Source organism: Camellia sinensis, chromosome 6 (assembly GCF_055761805.1).
Source record: "Camellia sinensis isolate YWXY chromosome 6, ASM5576180v1, whole genome shotgun sequence".
NCBI lineage: Eukaryota > Viridiplantae > Streptophyta > Magnoliopsida > Ericales > Theaceae > Camellia > Camellia sinensis.
The window spans coordinates 45,364,773-45,384,104 of NC_138966.1; the positions used below are offsets into that span (position 1 = coordinate 45,364,773).

General features: G+C 35.8%; 1 protein-coding gene and 1 long non-coding RNA gene across 2 annotated transcripts in view; both read right to left on the minus strand.

Annotated features, from left to right (window-relative positions):
- The window catches only part of LOC145792645 (uncharacterized), a 205,404-nt gene extending 191,002 nt beyond the window's left edge, over positions 1-14,402 (minus strand). Inside the window, exons 1-6 of the mRNA XM_082873771.1 lie at positions 14,318-14,402; positions 14,033-14,107; positions 12,176-12,208; positions 11,170-11,247; positions 10,570-10,635; positions 10,233-10,348 (exon numbers count right to left, since the gene is read on the minus strand). Of these exons, the coding sequence (XP_082729897.1) occupies positions 10,233-10,348; positions 10,570-10,635; positions 11,170-11,247; positions 12,176-12,208; positions 14,033-14,047 (308 nt within the window). The 5' untranslated portion in view covers positions 14,048-14,107; positions 14,318-14,402. The remainder of the gene's footprint in view (positions 1-10,232; positions 10,349-10,569; positions 10,636-11,169; positions 11,248-12,175; positions 12,209-14,032; positions 14,108-14,317) is intronic.
- Positions 14,403-14,587: 185 nt separating this feature from the next.
- On the minus strand, positions 14,588-18,079 carry LOC145792647 (uncharacterized). Its single transcript, XR_014332327.1, has 3 exons — positions 17,977-18,079; positions 17,687-17,757; positions 14,588-14,693 (listed from the first exon to the last, which is right to left on the minus strand). It is a non-coding gene; the product is annotated as an uncharacterized LOC145792647 (long non-coding RNA).
- Between the last annotated feature and the right edge of the window lie 1,253 nt (positions 18,080-19,332).

Below are 19,332 nucleotides of genomic sequence, written 5' to 3' on the forward strand. Positions count from 1 at the left end.
GTTTTCTCACCCAAACTGCTTTAGTACGAACAAAGTTGTGAGAATTGCAGTTCTTGGGTGGTGTCTTGACGTTGTGGTTCCTTTCCCCTGCAATAGGAACCCGTCTCGACATGGTTTCCAACTTCCTATTCCTAGGTCTAGGCAAAAACACTGTCCCATGCAACTTATAACAAAAAGGGCGAATATGACCATGCAAACCACAATGATGACAAACAAAAACAGGGTGTCCAGAGTGTACCTTCTTTTCTTTTACCTTACCAACTCTAGGAAGTTTGAGAAGTCCATCCATATGTTGAATTTTTTGTTCTCCCTTTCCTTGAGTTCTTGTATCATGAGATGTTGAAGCACTCTGCTTTTGCTCTCTCTTACCACCAAAGCCAATGCCACTCTTGTCACAAATCATTTGTTGAGACCCAATGATATCCTCCAAAGTCTTTGATCCTTTGTTCCAAAGACCAATGGTAGCCATAGCACACTTGAGCTCTTCCTCTTTCTTGATCATTAGTTCTTCCAAAGCAACTTGTGACATCTCGAGAGATTCAATCTTTTCTTCATACATGGCATGGGTTTGCAATAGCTCATTCCTCTCTATCTCACAAGTCAACAGTTTTGCACAAAGAACTTGTCGATCATCAGCTACCTTGATGGCATTAATTCTGGCCTCGGAAATCTCCTCCTTAAGTTTGACATTCTCACTTTCACATGTTTGGAGTTTCTTTGTGAGTTTGTCATTCAATTTGAATAAGTTAAGAGATTCCTTATACAACTTTTCATATGCTTGCTCAAGCTCTTCATGATCACTCTCCGAGGATTCATCATCAGTGATATTCTCAACTAACATCTTCGGAGAATCTGTTTGTCCTTCAGCTTCGGAAGCCGCCATGAAAGCAAGAAATTGTTTATGACCCTCTTCACCTTGATCTTCATTGTCACTTTTATCTTTATCAGATTCTGATTCATCATCCCAAGTGATAGCGAGGGCTTTCTTCTTCCTCAAACGAGTAGGGCATTCTGAAGCAAAGTGGCCAAATCCTTGGCATTCATAGCATTGGAGTCTTTCAGAGTTCTCTTGTATCTTTCCTTTCTCCTTCTTGGCTATAGGATTAATTTTGAGTTTATCTTTGCCTTTAGATTTATGAGAATGAGTAGATTCAAAAAGATTAGGATTCTTTTTCAAAAAAGATTTTTTAAATTGTTTAACAAAAGCAGCCATAATCTTGGAATCTATCTCGCAATCCTCATCAGAATCCTCTACCACTTTATGAGCACTACTATAAGCAATAGTATCTTTTTGTTTCTTTTTGAAATTCCTATGTGCTTCATAAGTTTGAAGGTTTCCAACCAACTGATCCAGCTTGAGGTTGTCAACATCTTGAGCCTCCTCAATAGCCGTAACTTTTGGTTGGAACCGATCGGGCAAGGATCTCAAAATTTTTCCCACAACTTTGGATTCTGGAATTTTTTCACCTAAATTGAAGTTGGAATTTACAATGTCACTCAACTTCGCATAAAATTCATTAAAGGTCTCACTATCTTTCATTGAAAGGTTTTCGAAACTAGATGTGAGCCTTTGAAGTTTTGAACGTTTCACAGAAGGAGTGCCCTCATGAATAGTTTGTAAGATATCCCAAGCCTCTTTTGCGACTTCACAATTACAAATACGACTAAATTCTTCAGGTGTGACAGCGCAAAAGAGAGAATTGATAGCTTTACTATTCCAGCTACTATTTTGGTAATCAGTTGTGTCCCACTTATCAATTGGTTTGGGGATTGTAACTCCATCAACGATAATTGTTGGTTCAGTCCACCCATTCATGACGGATTGCCAAACTTTTTCATTAATAGATTTTAAAAAAGATCTCATCCGAGCTTTCCAAAAAGAACAATTGGATCCGTCAAGTAAGGGTGGTCGAACCATAGAATTTCCTTCACGAATTGTATCCATTATCACAAATAAAACAAGATCTCGTTCTAAAAGAATTTTTTTTAAAAAAATAGAACGACCTGCTCTGATACCAATTGAAAAATCTAGAAATCCCCTAGATGTTGATTTGTGATTATGTATCAATTTTAAGCAGAATATAACAATCCCAATCAAACAATCAAGACAAAGAGACACAACGATTTTATGTGGAAAAAACCACAATTGGACACCTCCAACTGTGATCAAAAACCACGGGCAACAGCCACAAAACAATCCACTAAGAAGATTTAAAGGAATTACACAGGTATACTCTCAATTACCTAGCGAATCCACGCCTAATTGAACCAACCTCTATGTGCCTCTTCCAACCCGTCTTCACCTTGGAATTGTCTTTACGATGAGCCACCCCGGAATCCACCAAAGCTTCAGGCTCGAAAGCTTCAGGCTCGAATTCTTCAGAATCCACCGAAGAACAACTCTCTCTTTTGTAGAACAAAACACAGCCTTTGATGTACTCTCTTTAAACCATGAGTTGAATACTCAATAAAACATCAAAGAAAACTCACAAAGTATCCCCAGATATAAACCCTAGAAACCAAAAAGAAGATCTGGAGTAGTAATCCTAAAAACTGACCCAACACGCGAATTTATAGAATCTGTCCCGCGATCTCCGCTCGAGCGCCTAACAGCCCGCTCGAGCGTCTTCAGCAAATATATGCGCGTGATATAACAGAGGTCCGCTCGAGCGCCAAAAAGCCCGCTCGAGCGCGAAATCACACATCTCAGTACTTTTGCAGGTGACCAAAACTGCTGGAACCAGGGATTCTCCGCTCGAGCGCGGGTATGTCCGCTCGAGCGGATAGGCAACTTTGAATGCGAAGTGGCAATATTGAAAGCATTGGCATCACAAACTTCTCTGAAAAGCACAATTCAGGTTGGATTCGCATCTAAACACTCATAGCCTCACTGAAATAAAAAGTGCGAAAACAAATACAACTGAAAGGAGTTTTGTCAAACGGGATTGCCAAGAATAAAACCTAACACCATTGTATTAGGACAGTAGGAAGATAATAATAAGAGAGTGCACTGCAAATTTATAACCAATGGATTCATGAGGGCATTCTTATGATACAAGAGTGCAAAAAGGATAGATAAACAAAAAATTAAAAATGTTTGAGACAACACACTGAGAAACAAATTTTTGTGACCATCTCCCTTCCTTAACTCCCTTCGCCAGCATCCTTTACATGTGAAAACAGAGACAGATCATTAGGAATGTACGTAGTAATGGACCCTCTATTCATTCTAGTAGGAAAAGAAGAGAGAATATACTCATTCTTCTTTGTTTTCAATTTACCTTTGTCAGAAAAGAGCTGCCCACTCTGATCCCTTTCCTGGTCAGCCGCTAAGGCCTATGGCTGGCCCGGGATGTAGTCTGATCAAGGTATCAATCCCGTGATAATATTAATTGGACAAGTTTGTGTTCACATTCCAAAATAAAGCTATATGGTCAAAAAAAAAAACACGAGACATTAACAAGTGAGAAAAAGAAGAGAAGGAAATTAAAATCGTTTGCCTATAATAAAACCCAAAAGTAGCTCTACAGCTCATGGAATGGTTGCAAACATCTATGAACCAAAAACTAAAGTTAATGAATAAGAACAAGAGCCAACCATTTAATAATCATTTGTTAATACATACCCCATAGAGGCAGATCGTCTGAACAATATTGAGCATACCGGAAACCAAGAAGAAGAAGATAAGAATAGGAAAACATAAGTGAAGAATAGAGCTCCAACAAATATATAAGAAAAATGAAACCCAAAACCCAACAAAAAGGCATACAAACCAAACAGCACCTCCATACTTATGTTTCCCAATCCACATATAGTATGGAGCTATAAAATGGAATATCAAAGTATTACAAGAAATTAAGGATCCTAGATGATGCTCATGCCATCCAATGCAAAAGTGAATCTGAATGCAGCCATTGCATTTGAATACCTAAGGGTAAAAATCAAAAAGTTAAAAGACTAAGAAATCAAACACTCAAGGACTCAAGCCTCCTGGAACTCTATGAAATACTGATGTTTAGTATAGGCTCTCAACTATACGTGCGATTGTTTCAGCATATGAAACCGTTGTCTCCAAAAGGTGCCTCTATCAACTTAACCATTGATTGCGTTCTGTTAAAATCGCCAACCAATTTCACTTTCCAAAGGTATTTTATTTTTTATTTTTTAACTCACAAAAGTGATGCATCTAATTCTGTGGTTGGCTAACCCAGCTGGTGAACCACTCTGTCTAAAGTTCCTAAACTGCATACACTCCTGACTGGTCATACAGTGGTAAACAAAGTCCACTCAAAACATCCCATGGATGACCATATCTGACCAAGTCAGTGGTTCTCTGCCTACATAGAGTGGCCATCCTAGTTCATATTACTAACCAGTTCAAATCATACTCGAAGTGCGTTGTGCATATTATTGTTTTTACATGCATTTGTTCACAAAAACCTCATTTCTCCATTAGTTGCTTTGGATCCCGTTTTCTATTAAGTCCTATGGCAAAAGTCGAATGAAATTTACCATATTCCACCTGAAACAATCATCTTTCGTGGACCAGACCTCTGTAGAAGTAAAAAAGAAGCACACTTAGACTCTGGCTTAGAAAACTTGTTTAGAAATGCATCAGAAAACTTATTCACAAAATAATGAGAATATAGTAAATAATAAAACAACAAATTCAGCTAATTATCACTACCGATTATGAATAGATATTCCTTGTCAATTTCCCAGTATCATAGTAGATCTAGAGGATGAGGAGGAAAATTGATTAGTTTGAACAGAATGAAGCCGGTGCCTATGTTGCTATGGTTCATCCCCACCAGCAAGTGGAACAGATGGACTAGCTACAGTTATAGTAGCTGGTTCAAATTTCCCTCTTACAGGTGCCAGATAAGCAGGAGGTGAATTAGGATGAGAGGAAAACACCACGAACTGCGGACGACCATGAACAGATGACTGACTCCTTGGGCCATCCCTCCGAGCAATGTGGTGGTGGGCCCTTCCCATTGTAGCACCAGCAGCCAAGTGCTGGACAATACGCTCTCCAAGCTCCGCATCATTTATATCAACTGGAAACTGCATCGTAAGAGAAAATAATAATAATAATAATAATAATAATAATAATAAATAGTTATATGAGATTATGCTTGAAAGTATGGCAGCTTACAACCTGAACTAGTTTTGCTTGTAACATTCATAAATTTTAGATTACTCAACATTCCATCTTCAAAGTGTTGACCTAAATTTCTTTGTCTATGTCAAGTAAAAATTCAGATACCACTTTAAATTTCTTTGTCTATGACTTGATACAAGTCCATCCACTGCTACATCAGTTAGGAATTGAGCATCATTACTGAAAATAAACCAGAGGTCTTTTGCCAAAACACATCAGGAAGTGGAACCAAAACCATAAGGACAATAATATGACCAATGTTAGTCAGGCTAAATCTAGTGTTATAGAGTAAAGATTGAATTCATTAATAGTGCAATTCTTATCACTGTTATATGTACTTCAAATTAGACAAGTTGCACTAAATGGACAGTAAACACATAAGCTTTACAGGGAAGTGTAAATCATGATATATGATTCCATCTAGGCAAGATAAGTATGTATACTTTCTTTAGATCATTGATTCCTTTCTTGTTCAACTTTAGTCAAGAATTGAATTATATCTTATCTTAAAAATTTCACGTCGATGTAAACAGGCCACAAAACACAGATTGCAAAGCAGAAATGATATAGCAATATACACGTACCAGTTTCTGCAATTAGAACACGTGCCTCTTCTGTAGGAAACCCACAAACTGCTGGAGTCAGATGGAGGGAAGACAATACCTCAAACTGGTAACAAAGGAAACTCATGTAAAAGAAACTAAGCAACTAGACATTCATTATCAACATATGAAACATTCAAAATCTAAAGTCAAATAATTATATATATACACACCCACATATAAAACAACATGAATGTTCACAATATAATGGTTCAGGAAGACAATTTTAGATGGTTACGTAACAGGTTTCCGATATAGAAGACTGTACAGATAAAATTCTGAACTGGAAATCTTATTTATTAAAATAAAAGCTAAACTTAGTTATTTGACATGTTGAACTTTACCTCATCATCTTCACTTCTCAACCCCCCTGTCAATCGGGCATAGAGATGTTGGACTCTAGGGAGCTTTCGAATTGCCTTCTTCGGTTCAACTGATACCCTGACACATATAGCCTACGAAGCAAAATAGTCAAAACATAGATATTGTTCTGGAATTATTCGTGAGGGGTACATGTGATTATAATTTAAGTAGTGAAAAATGCACTAGGTTGGCAATTAGATATTTGTCACGCTGTACACAATATTAGGGAAAGAACTAGAAGAACTGTGAGGGAAGAGGAAGAAAGAAAGACCACAGAATAAAACCAGCAGCTCTGCACTAGAGCAGCCAGAAACTTGTTTGTTGCAGAAAACCATAAAAGCCTCTTTCAGGGCCTACGGAAGAACCAATAAGGTTAACTTTATAAATATAAATGTATAATTATCAGCAAAGGACCCGAACCATGAAACACAACTCTCCAAAACAAACCATGTGAAATAGAGTGTGGTTTGCAAAATAATCATTCACATATGCCATATACTTATCATGTAGCTTAATAACTTTTCTGACAAAAACCTGAATAAGAGATTGCCATATTAGTTTCTATGCTTTCCAACTTCAACTACATTAGATACCAAATGTATAGGCAATGAAAAAATTACCTGCTCCTATGAGACAACAGCATTCTCTGCCTGTGGAGAGATAACCGTTAACACTTAGAAATGCAATAATATAATTAGCCATCGAATTCTATGACTAACCGTTACTCTTTTACCATTCATTCCTACCATTTTTCTATTGTTCATACTCTGTCCAACCAAGAGCAATTATAATCCTAGGCCACGAGAGCAATTATAATTCTGAGTGTATTTGTTTATTGTAAGAAAGGTCTCACCATTTGATAAGTGGAGCAATCAGAGTATAATTATCTAATGTAGGAAGGATACCACCATTTGATGTGAATGATCAAATATTATTTTATATGATTTGTTCAGTTTTTAGTTTTGTTCGAAGACCTAATCTGTCTAAGCCCTAATAAGGCCAATGTGTGAACAACTTATTAGACTAATATACAAAAAAAGAACTTGAGATATGATATAGCGCATGAGATTAATTTTTATATTTTGTCCTATATTTTCGACCCACTAGAATTGTAACATAGCACCATACTCTCCAAATGAAGTTAATTGTGTCCTACACTCTCTCAAATTATATTTTATACATAATTATATATACACCAATGTGTAACCCTCCAAGAATCTGTTGGTGAGGAACCAACAGATACACAGCAACACTATAACAGATCAAGCAAAAAACAGCAGCTAACAAGACACCCTTGAGAAGTTTCTCATATTGATGTGCACGTGCTTCATAAGGTTCAATAAAGACCTTTCACAAAACACCCATCATGATGATTTTTATTTACAAGAATGAGATAGCCACATCATCCTTGTAATATTTTATGTATTTATTTTGTTTCTCTTGTTGACACCCTTGAGATGTTTCTCATCCTTTTCTTTATTGTTTCTTCCTCACCTTTTACTTTCATTAATTTCTTTGTCGGTGAAGAACAACTTGGGTGGTGGTTGTCCAGCCATCACATGGGCAGACCCCACATACCAAGCAGTAAACACCACATATAGCTCAAACTTAAACCCAAGAAATCCCAATGTAACAATTATATTTTATTGCCTTGACATGCCAATCTCAAAAATCTAGCAAACTGTTCATGATCATATTCTATACATTTTCTTTATCTATATCAAGATTTATTACAGCCAGAACACCTATTTGGTGTGAATCAAAAGGTGAAGTTGTCTCAATGTTTTATCCAATCCCAAATTGCCCTAAGAAACTACTTTTATTTCTCAATTCTCAACATTTCTCAAAATGCTTCAATTTCTAATATTTTAAATTCAAACACCCCAATCAAAATAATTAAATTATATAATATATATAGATCACTTCAGCAATCAGCATCTACAAAATTAAAATTGAAACAAAAAATCAGGGAAAAAAGCTCTAATTCTCAAATTTTTTTCTAGTTCAAATATTTCTAAACCGATACAACAGTGGTATTTCACTAATAAAAAAAAAACTGTGAAGTCCAATTTGAAACAAACAATTAGAGTATCAAAAAAAAAAACATTTCATACACATAACAGTCAACACAATTCCCAATTCGCAGTTTTCCTTTCACTTTCTTTCACTTTCCTACTTTTTCCCACCAACCAAACACAAAACACAAAAATAAAATAGCAAAAAATAGCAGCTAACAAGACAGCAGTGCTACACCAATGTAACAGCATACCAGAACACATATACAGCAGAACAGAGCACAGGTACACCAGAGCAGCACACAGATACAAAGGCGCAAGATTAGCAAAATGCACCAGATTAGCAGATTAGCATAAAATATAACTCTAAATTTTCCATCATGTTTATATTAGCTTCATGTAGATGATTTCTATGAAATCTTGAAAATGAAACTTTCTATTTATGTAGCTTCATGTAGAGAGAGAAAGAGAGTACCGATTAAAGTTTAGAAACAAAGTAGACTATTCGCTCCATTGGAGCATGAAATGCGAGTAATCGAGGGGTCAGAGTTCAGATCTGAGCTTTTGGAAATCACTGAATCTCTGAATCTCTATCTGAATCTTCGAAGGAGCTTAGATCGCTTTGATGGAGCTTTGACAATCTGAATCTTCAATGGAGCTTAGAGAGGGTTAAGTGAGAGAGAGAGATGGGTGCATATAAGGGTTGAGAGAGAAGGCTCAGATTCAAAATGAGGTTTCGAAAGGCGTGTGTGGCTACCGCATTTGGAGGCGTTTAAAAACGCCTCCTATTATAAAACGGTATTGTTTTGTTTAAAAGAATATACGGCGTTTATAAAACGCCATTAAATGTTAACAATAGTGACGATTAAAAAAACGTCGTTGAAAAAACCACCATATCCCCTATTTCCAGTAGTGCACCCACCACTGCGTCAACTAGGTTGGTGCCACCATCACCATCCCACCACCACCACCACCACTACCGTCATCAACCACCATCACTGATACAGAATACATTAGTTTCAAGGAAACCCAAATGCAACAAAAAAATCCCCAACAAATTGAACAATATAAGAGAACATTTCATAATGTGTATAAGAGAGAGAGAGAGAGAGAGAGAGAGAGAGAGAGAGAGAGAGCGCACTTAATGTTCAACATGTAGATCAAACTTGAACAATATAAGAGAACCAGTCACACAAGTACATGGACAAGAAATCACGACTAACAAAACAACCACTCCATACTTAGGTTTGAAACAATAAAAAAAAATTAACAGTGTAAATATATATATGATCGACAATGCTTCTTATTGAACATTCATGATGATTCTTCCAAGGGCACGCTGAAAATGGTCTTTACAAAACATTTGAATCAACACTTGGTCGAAGCCGTCCTGTAAATATCAGATCAACTGTCAACATAGATAATCGAAAATTTTAGACCATTATGCAAATGCTTAAAATGGAAGAAGCTCAACATGCCCAGGAAGGGGGGGACACACAAGGTTTCAGATGCACTGATTAAGCCTAAAGCAGCGCACTCTTGTCGCTTAATTACTTTCTTATACAAAATCTGTAGAATCATCTATGAAAATTCAATGTGTAAGATAATTAGGCAATTGGCATAAGAAACGTGCACTTTTAGAAGAATGCAATCCCATATTAAGAATCATATTCCAATCATGGTTGTTAGAATCTTACTATTCATGATTTGATTCGTATGCTTCACTACAAGTTTCAAGCAAAATGATTCAATTCATGCAATTGAATCTTAAATTGAGTGAATCTTACAATTCAATTGTGATTCACTACGATAAAGCGACTATTCTATGTGTATGAAATGACATCGTTTTCACAATATAAAAAGAGATCAAGTAATTATATTGATATATTTGATCTTATATGTTATATAAAATTTAATTATATTGATATTTATTACACTTTAAACACAATTGTGTATTTTACATGTATATACATACATAAAATTATATATTTTGCTAAATAAACAGAATTTTACAATTCACTATTTCATGAAAACGATTATCGATACAATTCACAACTTGACAACAATGTTAATGATTCCAATTCATACCTCATCAAGGTCCTGGGCCGGTCATCCAACCTCTCAATACCTTCTTGCATAGTACCATCAGTTATAAACCTATTGGCATTTTCCGACACTAAAGAATCCGCTATCTCCTTGAGACCCTAAAGAAAGAAAAGTAACGCCACATCATTTTGACTGAAGTGTTTACATGTGTTTACATTCTCCAGAATTGTAAAGCTATGTAAAGCTAATGCAATATTATGTTTACGAAGATATAATCAACAAGAGAATCAAGAGAAATTGAGAACTATTTATTGTCAAATAATTAGATTGTCTGACAAAAATTGAGTAACAAACAATGTTTAGAGAGTAAGAAAGAAACCATTAGGCTTGGAGGTTCAGAAGAATTGAGATAACCATGGGGCTTCCCAGAAAGCTTGAGTTGTTCCTGCAAAAAAAGAAAAAAAACATGCAATATTATAAAGAGCATCTATTTAGAAACTGGCCAAAGGGAGAACCAAATCTCAGTCATGAAGAAAATGTAGACACTGACACAAATTTTGAGGAAATTTATATGGAGATATGCCCAGTGGAAGACATAGGGCTTGGTCCACACCACAAAATAGATGTATGTTCTAGATTAATGATGCAAAAATGATATTGCCATAGTTGTGGGTAACTTGATGTAAATTTGTTTAAAGACTACATAAAATTACATTAAAAGATAGCCACTATGCTCTCCTGTCACTAAAAAGTATCCAAAATACAAATTTGTCGAGCTACATGGAGGACCCACTTGGAAAAATTCTATGAAAAGTCAATTCAACTAAGAGGTTGGTGTGAATTTAACTCTTTTTTTCCTGAAAATGTAAATATATATTCATAAAAAGACCCAAATGGTCACAACCTTTGTACAGCAGAAATAAACCAAAGGAACCAAAAACAGTGCAAATTTAAAACTTGCATAAGCAATTGTGCAAACCTGAAGAACTTCCGGCATTTTCACTTTTCTTCCATCAACAAAGTTGCACAGGTATAACACAACAAGATTTGCAAGGTCCTGTTTCCAAATTATGTAAGAACATCCTCAAGCATACAAAAAAGAAAAGAACAAAAGATAAAAAATAAAAACAATTAATAATCAATGCAATGGAAAATCATTGGGGGAAAAAAAAGGGGAACCATAAGCATCGTTCGAGTTGTTTTTAGGTACTTTATGATCTCTAGACCCAAGTATCTGATAGTTGGCTAAGAAATCAAAGAATCCACAGGAAGGTTTTGAAGCCCTAAACAGAAACAGTGCTCTATTTCTAGCACAGACTTTGTTGTTCCCCAACTCAATCAATACCATGCACTCTTACTTTTCGAGGACCAAATTGCACCAATTTAATTTGCTGCCACTCAGTTCCTTATTTATTTTCTTCCATCTCTTTATTTGTTCTATTACCTTCACTAAAGACAATCAACTCATCCAAAAAGGAAACACACATCTGCAAATAGATGTTCGCGCATGCGCAAGGAATAAAAATGATGGTCTCCTATTCAGAACAATGAATTAACATACAATAACAACATGAAATAATCGAAAGCATAATACTTGCCATATGCCATACTCCATCTGCGAATTTTTTTCTTTATATTTCTGTTTTAATGCCAAATTACAGCATGTGCCAGCCAACAATACCAATATATAATTTCCAATTCCTACATATTTAATTATATCAAGGGCTACGAAATATGGAGACACACAAGGAATGTGGACATGATCACTGGGAGAGGGGATTTTAGATGCATTTATATTAAAAACAAAGTTGTTTCGATATCATCACACCTTTTATGAATTATGGTTTGGGCCTGTTTTGCATCATCTTTTAAACTATATTTTATTCTAAAAAGTAAAAAATGAAAATGACACAAAAAACATGATTGACAAAATTGTTTCAATGAAAACATGGCAACAGTTGTGTTGAAGCTTCCCACTGTTTTACCTGTTTGTCTTCCAGTGAACATATCTTTCCATCCTACAAAAAAAATTAAATACATAAATAAGCAAATGAATGAATCAACAAGAAAGGAGTTCATATAATTTTTTTTAAATAACACACAAGAAAACTTCCATGCCAAAATGTTTTACTAAAGCAATAAGACAACTTTGATACCAACTTCCAAACCAACGAAGCCGTTCAAAATTAGCATTCCATGCACTTTGTTTTAGTTGCTAAAAATTCATTCAGTATGTCAAGCTCAGTCCTTCTAAACATGACAACGGTTGTTTCAATGAAAATTTTGAAAATTTTGAAAATTCAGAGTATTGCTTAGGTTTACAATTCAAAGCAAACAGCTCTTCCGATGGAGTCATCAAAGGGTTATTTAGTGTTCCTCTAGAGCCCAACATAATGCGGCGAACAGTTCTACAACCCTGAAGTCAAATAAAGCTACGAATCAAATTTCTTGTTAGAAAATCCAATCCACACCAGCTAGAAACCAACTGTTCAATAAACATGGTTCACACTGTCGTAGTTAATTTCAGCCAATCATTCCACTTAGTAACTATGAAGCATGGACACCGCAAAATCAGCGCCGTGGTGGTATCAGACACAGGGACATGCCAGGGACATGGGGACACGTACGGGACACGCCATCTGGCGTGTCCCTGGCGTGTCCCTTTAATTTAATTATTTTTTTGTATGGGACACGCTGGGGGACACGCGGGTGTCCAAATCTAGACACGGCGAGGAGAGAGAGGCAGAGAAGAGAGAGTTTGAAGGAAGAGAGTGAGAAGACAAAACTTCGACTCCAGTCGTCGTCGTCATCGAACATCCAGTTGACTCGAAGTATCGATCGAACCTTCGTCATCGTCGTCGAACATCCAGTTGACTCGAAGCATCGATCGAGCCTTCGACTCCAGTTGTATTCGTCGTCGAACATCCAGTTGAGAAGACAAACCTTCGACTTGTCTTCTCTCTCTCTCTCGCTCACATCTGTCTCTTTGTCTTGCGTCTTTGTCTCTCCCTCTCGCTCTGTCTCTCTCTTTGTTGGCTCTGTCTAGCTTTCTTTCTTATCTCTTATATTATATATATATATATATATAGGCATATATAAGATAATATATATAAAATCATATTAATATTAATAATATTAATAAAATCATATTATTTTATAAGTATATATTACTTACTTATACATATTAATGAAAAAAAATAAATGTATATAAAATAAAATAAAATGAAAATTTATCAAAAACACATTATTTAAAAAATAAAATAATTAATGTATATTAAAATAAAAATATTTATTAAAATAAAAATTTGTCGTGTCCATGTCCCCATTTTTTAGAAATTGCCATATCCCGTGTCTGTGTCTGTGTCCGTGTTCGTGTCTGTATCCGTGTCCGTGCTTCATAGCTCGGCAGAATCAATAAAAAATTTCAGCACTATTTCTAGGATCTAATTTTGTGCTACAATTCAACTATAAGACGAGTTTATGTAGTTGATGTTATCTGAGAAGACAACCTTCTTCGAACATATCGAAAAAGAAACTTGTAACAATCAAAGAATATGATCATTCTTAAAGAAGACATAATTTGGCTAACATAATTTTCTCTAAGTTTCAATTGTTTATTCAATGTAAAAGCCTTAGCTTTTATGAATTCATTCCTTTCAGTAAAATGTCTTACCCCTGCTTTAGCCTTCTCTTAATCAAATATCTTTATATTTAATGTAATTGTTTGTGGATGTTAAATGAGATGGTATAAAACTCATCAAAAACCAGAAGCCTTATCCTATAACAGCTATACTAAAATCACATAAGGTATGAAATTTAAAAAATTTTGAGACAAAACTCACCAAGCCAGAAACCATTCTCTGTAGTGCGTCCAAGTCAAAGCCAATTTGAGAAAGATCACCACGAACATCAGTAACCTGTTACACAAGTTAGAACTTCTTTTTATGCTATTACTGGATCATTTTTAAATCATAATCAGATTCATTGATTTGCCTCCTTATAATTCATCAAAGCTGGCCCAAATTATTTCTCCCAGTCCCACTCAAAAAGTCAAAAGTCACATTTCAAATACTCTATTCTATGCTATGCAGTATATCCTAAGGGAAATAACCCGTTCCTGAATGTACCTCATTCTTAATTAACTTTGATATTTCCACTTGCTCGCCAAGTTTTCCATCCAAGTTCTTAATTCGCTGTGTCAAGTGCCTCTTTGTTGCCACATCCAAAATATATATATATATATATATTAAATAACAATAAGGAAAAAACTGGATATGAACTCCATAAATGTCTATGAAATATAAGGATGTAAAATAGAAAAAACATATACTCAAAACTCAAAAAAAAAAAAAAGAAAAAAAAAGAAAAGAAAAGAAAGATTGATGAGAAATTGAAACTTACAGCAGGAGCCTCAGACACACTCTCCAGATGTTTTGTCAAGTTTGAGATAGCATTTGCCATATTACACTTTGTTACATACATAAGATCTGAGAAGGTAAGACCCTAAAAATGTAACAATTGAAAGATTAGTTTCTTGCAAAAAAAAATGCAATTAATCACAGTATTGAAAAATAAAATCTGGTGACAATGTGGTCCCCCTTTTGACAATGACAATTGCATTATTAAAAAATAAGAGGGAAAAGAAAAATGGAACTAAAGAAATATTTAGCATATGAGGGAACTAAAGCGATCCCGGTTTTCCCTTTCTTTATTTTATTGTATTCCGGACTCGGTTCCATAGAGGTGTTGTTGTCGTATTCTCATTTCCATCCTTTACTCATTGTATTTGAGTCTTGGGTTATGTTGGGTAGGTTTGGAACAGGTTGGTTGTGTTTAGAAACCAAAGGTTGTTGCCCAGATTTTGGCCTTCACCCTCGAGCGAGGCTTTTGACGCTCGAGCGGGCCCTTTGCTGTTGCTTCTCCGCTCGAGCGGGGGTTTTGACGCTCGAGCGTGAATATTCATCTCCTAGTATTTTTGTCTCTGCAGGTCGTCGTATGCTCGAGCGGGACCTTTTGTTTTTGTTCCTTCGCTCGAGCGGGGAGTCTGATGCTCGAGCGGGGACCATGGTCTGCAAAACTTCTGGAAGTGTGCATCCGGCGCTTGAGTGGTGCTTTTGACGCTCGAGCGTGAGTCTGTGTCTGACGCTCGAGGGGGGAGTTCCACGCTCGAGCGAGGCGACTTGTATATCAGTCCGAAGTTTGACTTTTTGGATCACTTTTTCAACTCCTTTTCTCTCTCTTACTTTTCAAAACCTCCATTGGAGAGCCTCTATCTCTAAAACACAACTTCTCACTAGGGTTTGATCTAGTTTGAGTGATCTCCTACCTTGGTGTCTTTGTAAAAAGTGTAGAGCTTGGCTTGGGCTACATTTCTATCCGAAAATCTTGAGATTTGGAGCACTTTGAGTTTTCATCATCTTCTCCATTTGAGCTCCGAATTTGAGGTAGGGATTCTCCTTGTTCTTTTGCAATACTCCGTCTATAGATAGACCTGTGGTAGTTTTGTACTGCATGAAAATCATATCATGTTGAATTTCTTTGAAAACCATGTGAGGGAACCTAGGGTTGGTTGTTTGAGAATGATTATTTTATCATTGATAGTTCTTTAGGCTAATTGGAGTGTAAATTAGCATGTTATTGTGGAAAGAGGAAAAAGCCCTAAATTATGTTTTGATTTGGTAATTAAAATGGAGGGTGGTTGATTAATGTTTATAAGTCTCTATTGTTAATATGAGTTGGGTGAAGGTATTAATGCCTAAGGGATTAACTATGACTTTGGGGTTGTTTTGGATATGAATGTATTGAATCGAGTCAGGTTTTGGCTTTATAATGAATGGAATTGGTTTTGTGAAATGAAAAAGGGTTTTGGAATTGGAAAATCCTGGAATTTGATCTTGGAAATGGGTAATGTAATTTTAACTCTATGTGAGTTTTAGAAAATGAATATGAGAATTGAATTGTTGTATCATGAGTGTTGAATACACACATTTGGGGGTTTTACCCTTACCTACCGTACTAGTGTCGTTGTTGGGTTTAAGATCTCATGAGAGTTGAGTCTTTATAATAGATGTATTAAAATCATGCATCTAGAGGTTTTGTCCTTGGTCATCGGTGGAGGATGACATGGTTGTGTTGAATTGTCGTGTATGCATTACACCTGTGTTGATTGAACATTGTATGTAATGAAGTGCTATGATACATTATATATGTATAATTGTTAGGGAAGAGATAGGGGATGGACTCCAGTGTGTGGGAGGAGATAGGGGATGTATTCCACACATACGTATGTGTTCATATACTTTAACACATTGCTTATGTATCTTGATAGGTTATGTGTATGTATTACACTTGTTGGTTATACTCTGTTGTATTGTGATTATTGATGTTATACCCAGCGCTTATAATCAGAGGTACCGTTACCTTCCAGCTAGCGCCTAGAGAACTGACTGCGCTGAGAATCTAAGGTACCACACCCTTCCAGCTAGTGCCTGGTAAAATGGCATACCGTTGTGAGAGTTGTATCCTTGGCTTACTGTGCATATAGTCGGTAGAGCAGAGTTTTATTGTTTTGTCTCAGTGTATCTGAGTATATCATGGATTGTGATGGTTACAGTTTTGGAGGGCCGAGTCGCCTCATTTGTTGATTTTATACATGTTGATGATTTGTTATCTCCCTTTTATTGAAGGCATGCATGTATAGATATGGATGTATTGGAAACAAACCAAAATGCCATTGTGAGATTTTGGGAAAGTATGAAGGAAAATTGGGTATTTGAAAGTGTATTTTGAAAAAGGGAAAATCTGTTGTAAGTATGGAAAATGGGAGAAAGGTAATGGGCTTAGAGAAATTGATTTTTCTAAGAAATTGTTATTATTATGAAAGCTTGGGAACAAGGGATAATGAAATGAAATGAAAGATGAATCGCTTATAGCGCTGAATGGATTGACTGTTTTGAGAAAAGTTTATACTTATGTATATTTTTGTATAAACAGCCACATTATTATTCTAGTACGAGATTGAGCATTCATGATCATAGCTATCTGTAAGTTGTTATTGTTGAGGATCATGTAGAGATCCCTACTAGACTATATGTTCATCCCACGTTGTTGAATCTTTTTCGGGTATTAAGTAGGATGTGCTACAAGATTTGGATCTTCTTATTTGTTGGCCACGGGGCCTCTTTTGTGTTGGCGGAATGCCATATATGTAAAAGGGTTGCACCCTTCTTCTTGATTCTTTAATGATGTAAGCCTTCAGGCATTTTATTCAGTATGCTCATGTTGTATTTAATTTGCATTCGGATGAGAGACTTGTTGTTTATTTCTACTCATGGGACTAAAGAGTTTATTTCCGCATGTTATCTCTGAACTTGAATTAAGTTAATGAATTTGGTAATGACTTCGAGAAATAAAAAGTGGGGCGTTACAGAACTGCCAAAGCTACAAGTATAGATGCAATGATGGGAAACTCGGGTATCGTTAACCAATAACCATACCTTCCACCACATGCATCCATAACACAATGCACCCACGGCAGCAGCTAGCACTATAAGAGAGGTCATGTTACCTGGACAGAGACAGATAAAAGGAGATGTAAAATCAACCAAAAATGCGCCTCATCAAAAAGCCAAAATGCAGTGTGTCAATATCCGTAGGGCAGATATACAGAACTTTGGTGGCTTTGTAGAGAACGAAATGAAAGAAAATATCATTATCTATCATATGAAAAAGACAAGCCCAAATAGAGTATTTTAACAAGATGTTCAAGTATTAGGAGGAGATATACCGATTTGGCCAAAATTTCCATTCAGCACAGTTATCTGTCTTGCTGAGGGCAGTTGCCGGACCTCCATTGCTAACCGACACACCTTTATGATAATCATGCAAAAAAAGGTAGCCAAGAAAAATATCTCTCAGTTACCACAAAAATATGTCAAATTAGAGAAACATACCTCATATGCTTGAGATTTAATTCTGTCATGGCAACACTAGGAACACGATTTAAAATAGCAGTGACCTTTCAGTATTTTCCCCATTAAAATAACTTCCTGGTCCAAACAGTTAACACAGGATTTTCATGTTTCTATATGTTAAGTTATATTATGAACCCCCCCGCAGGGGGGGGGGATCTAACTAGTGCAGGTCTGCCGCTTAATCCTACTCCAAAGCAGGTCTCTATTTGAATTCCAATGCAAGGCACATGAGCTGAAGTCATGCCTCAATAAAAGTTCAGGATAAATTTTATTTGATCCAACTAATGCTTTCATCAAGTACTATATTGAACAAACCTTAAAAATCTTCTTTTTACATAGTTTTCAATTGTTGAAAGAGTTACAAATACAAAAATGTTCCCAGAAAATAGGCAACTTTATAAAATAACTTATTTGTAAAGAGTAATCGAAATTACTCCATCATAAGTGTCCCGCCTCCTTACTTTTGCAACATATTCACCTTTGAACTTTTGTGAGAATGGAAGAGTGAGGGGAGGGGAGGTGGAAGAGAGAGGGGTGGGCTGTATAACTTTTAATATACAGCCCGTAGTACTTTTAAATTTTCTACATTTTTTCTCTAGATATAAAATAAAATATAGTAGTCCTCAAGAGTGCAGTGAAACCATTTAAATCTATTATTGATGTTGAGAAAGCTAAAGTAGTTGTTTGTAAGAAAGAAAGATTCGGCATTGGAAAAATATATTTCAAATGTTAACCAACCACCAGAAAACAAAATGATTTGATATATATATACACATACAATCTTTCTACATATATATAAATAAATAAATTGAAAAAACCGATGCAAATTTTACAGGAAAATAAACCAAACGAAACGGATCCTTAGTAAGGCTTCTATTTTCCATGGATAAACTTACCTGAGAAGCGATGGCATCAGAAACGTCAGAGTCGAACTCTGATGATTCCCCATTTTTTTCCATACCTTTCACCAGGGACTGCCAATAAAAACACAATTAAACTGCGTCCACAGGATAACCCAATTCACTAAATCCTAGTAATAAATTCCATACAAAAATAAGATAACCAATAAATCAAATTCCCTCTAGCTTACAACCAAACAAATTTTGTATTTTTCAGAAAACTGGTTCTGAAAACAAAACGAATTCAATCATTAAAAAAAAAACACACAC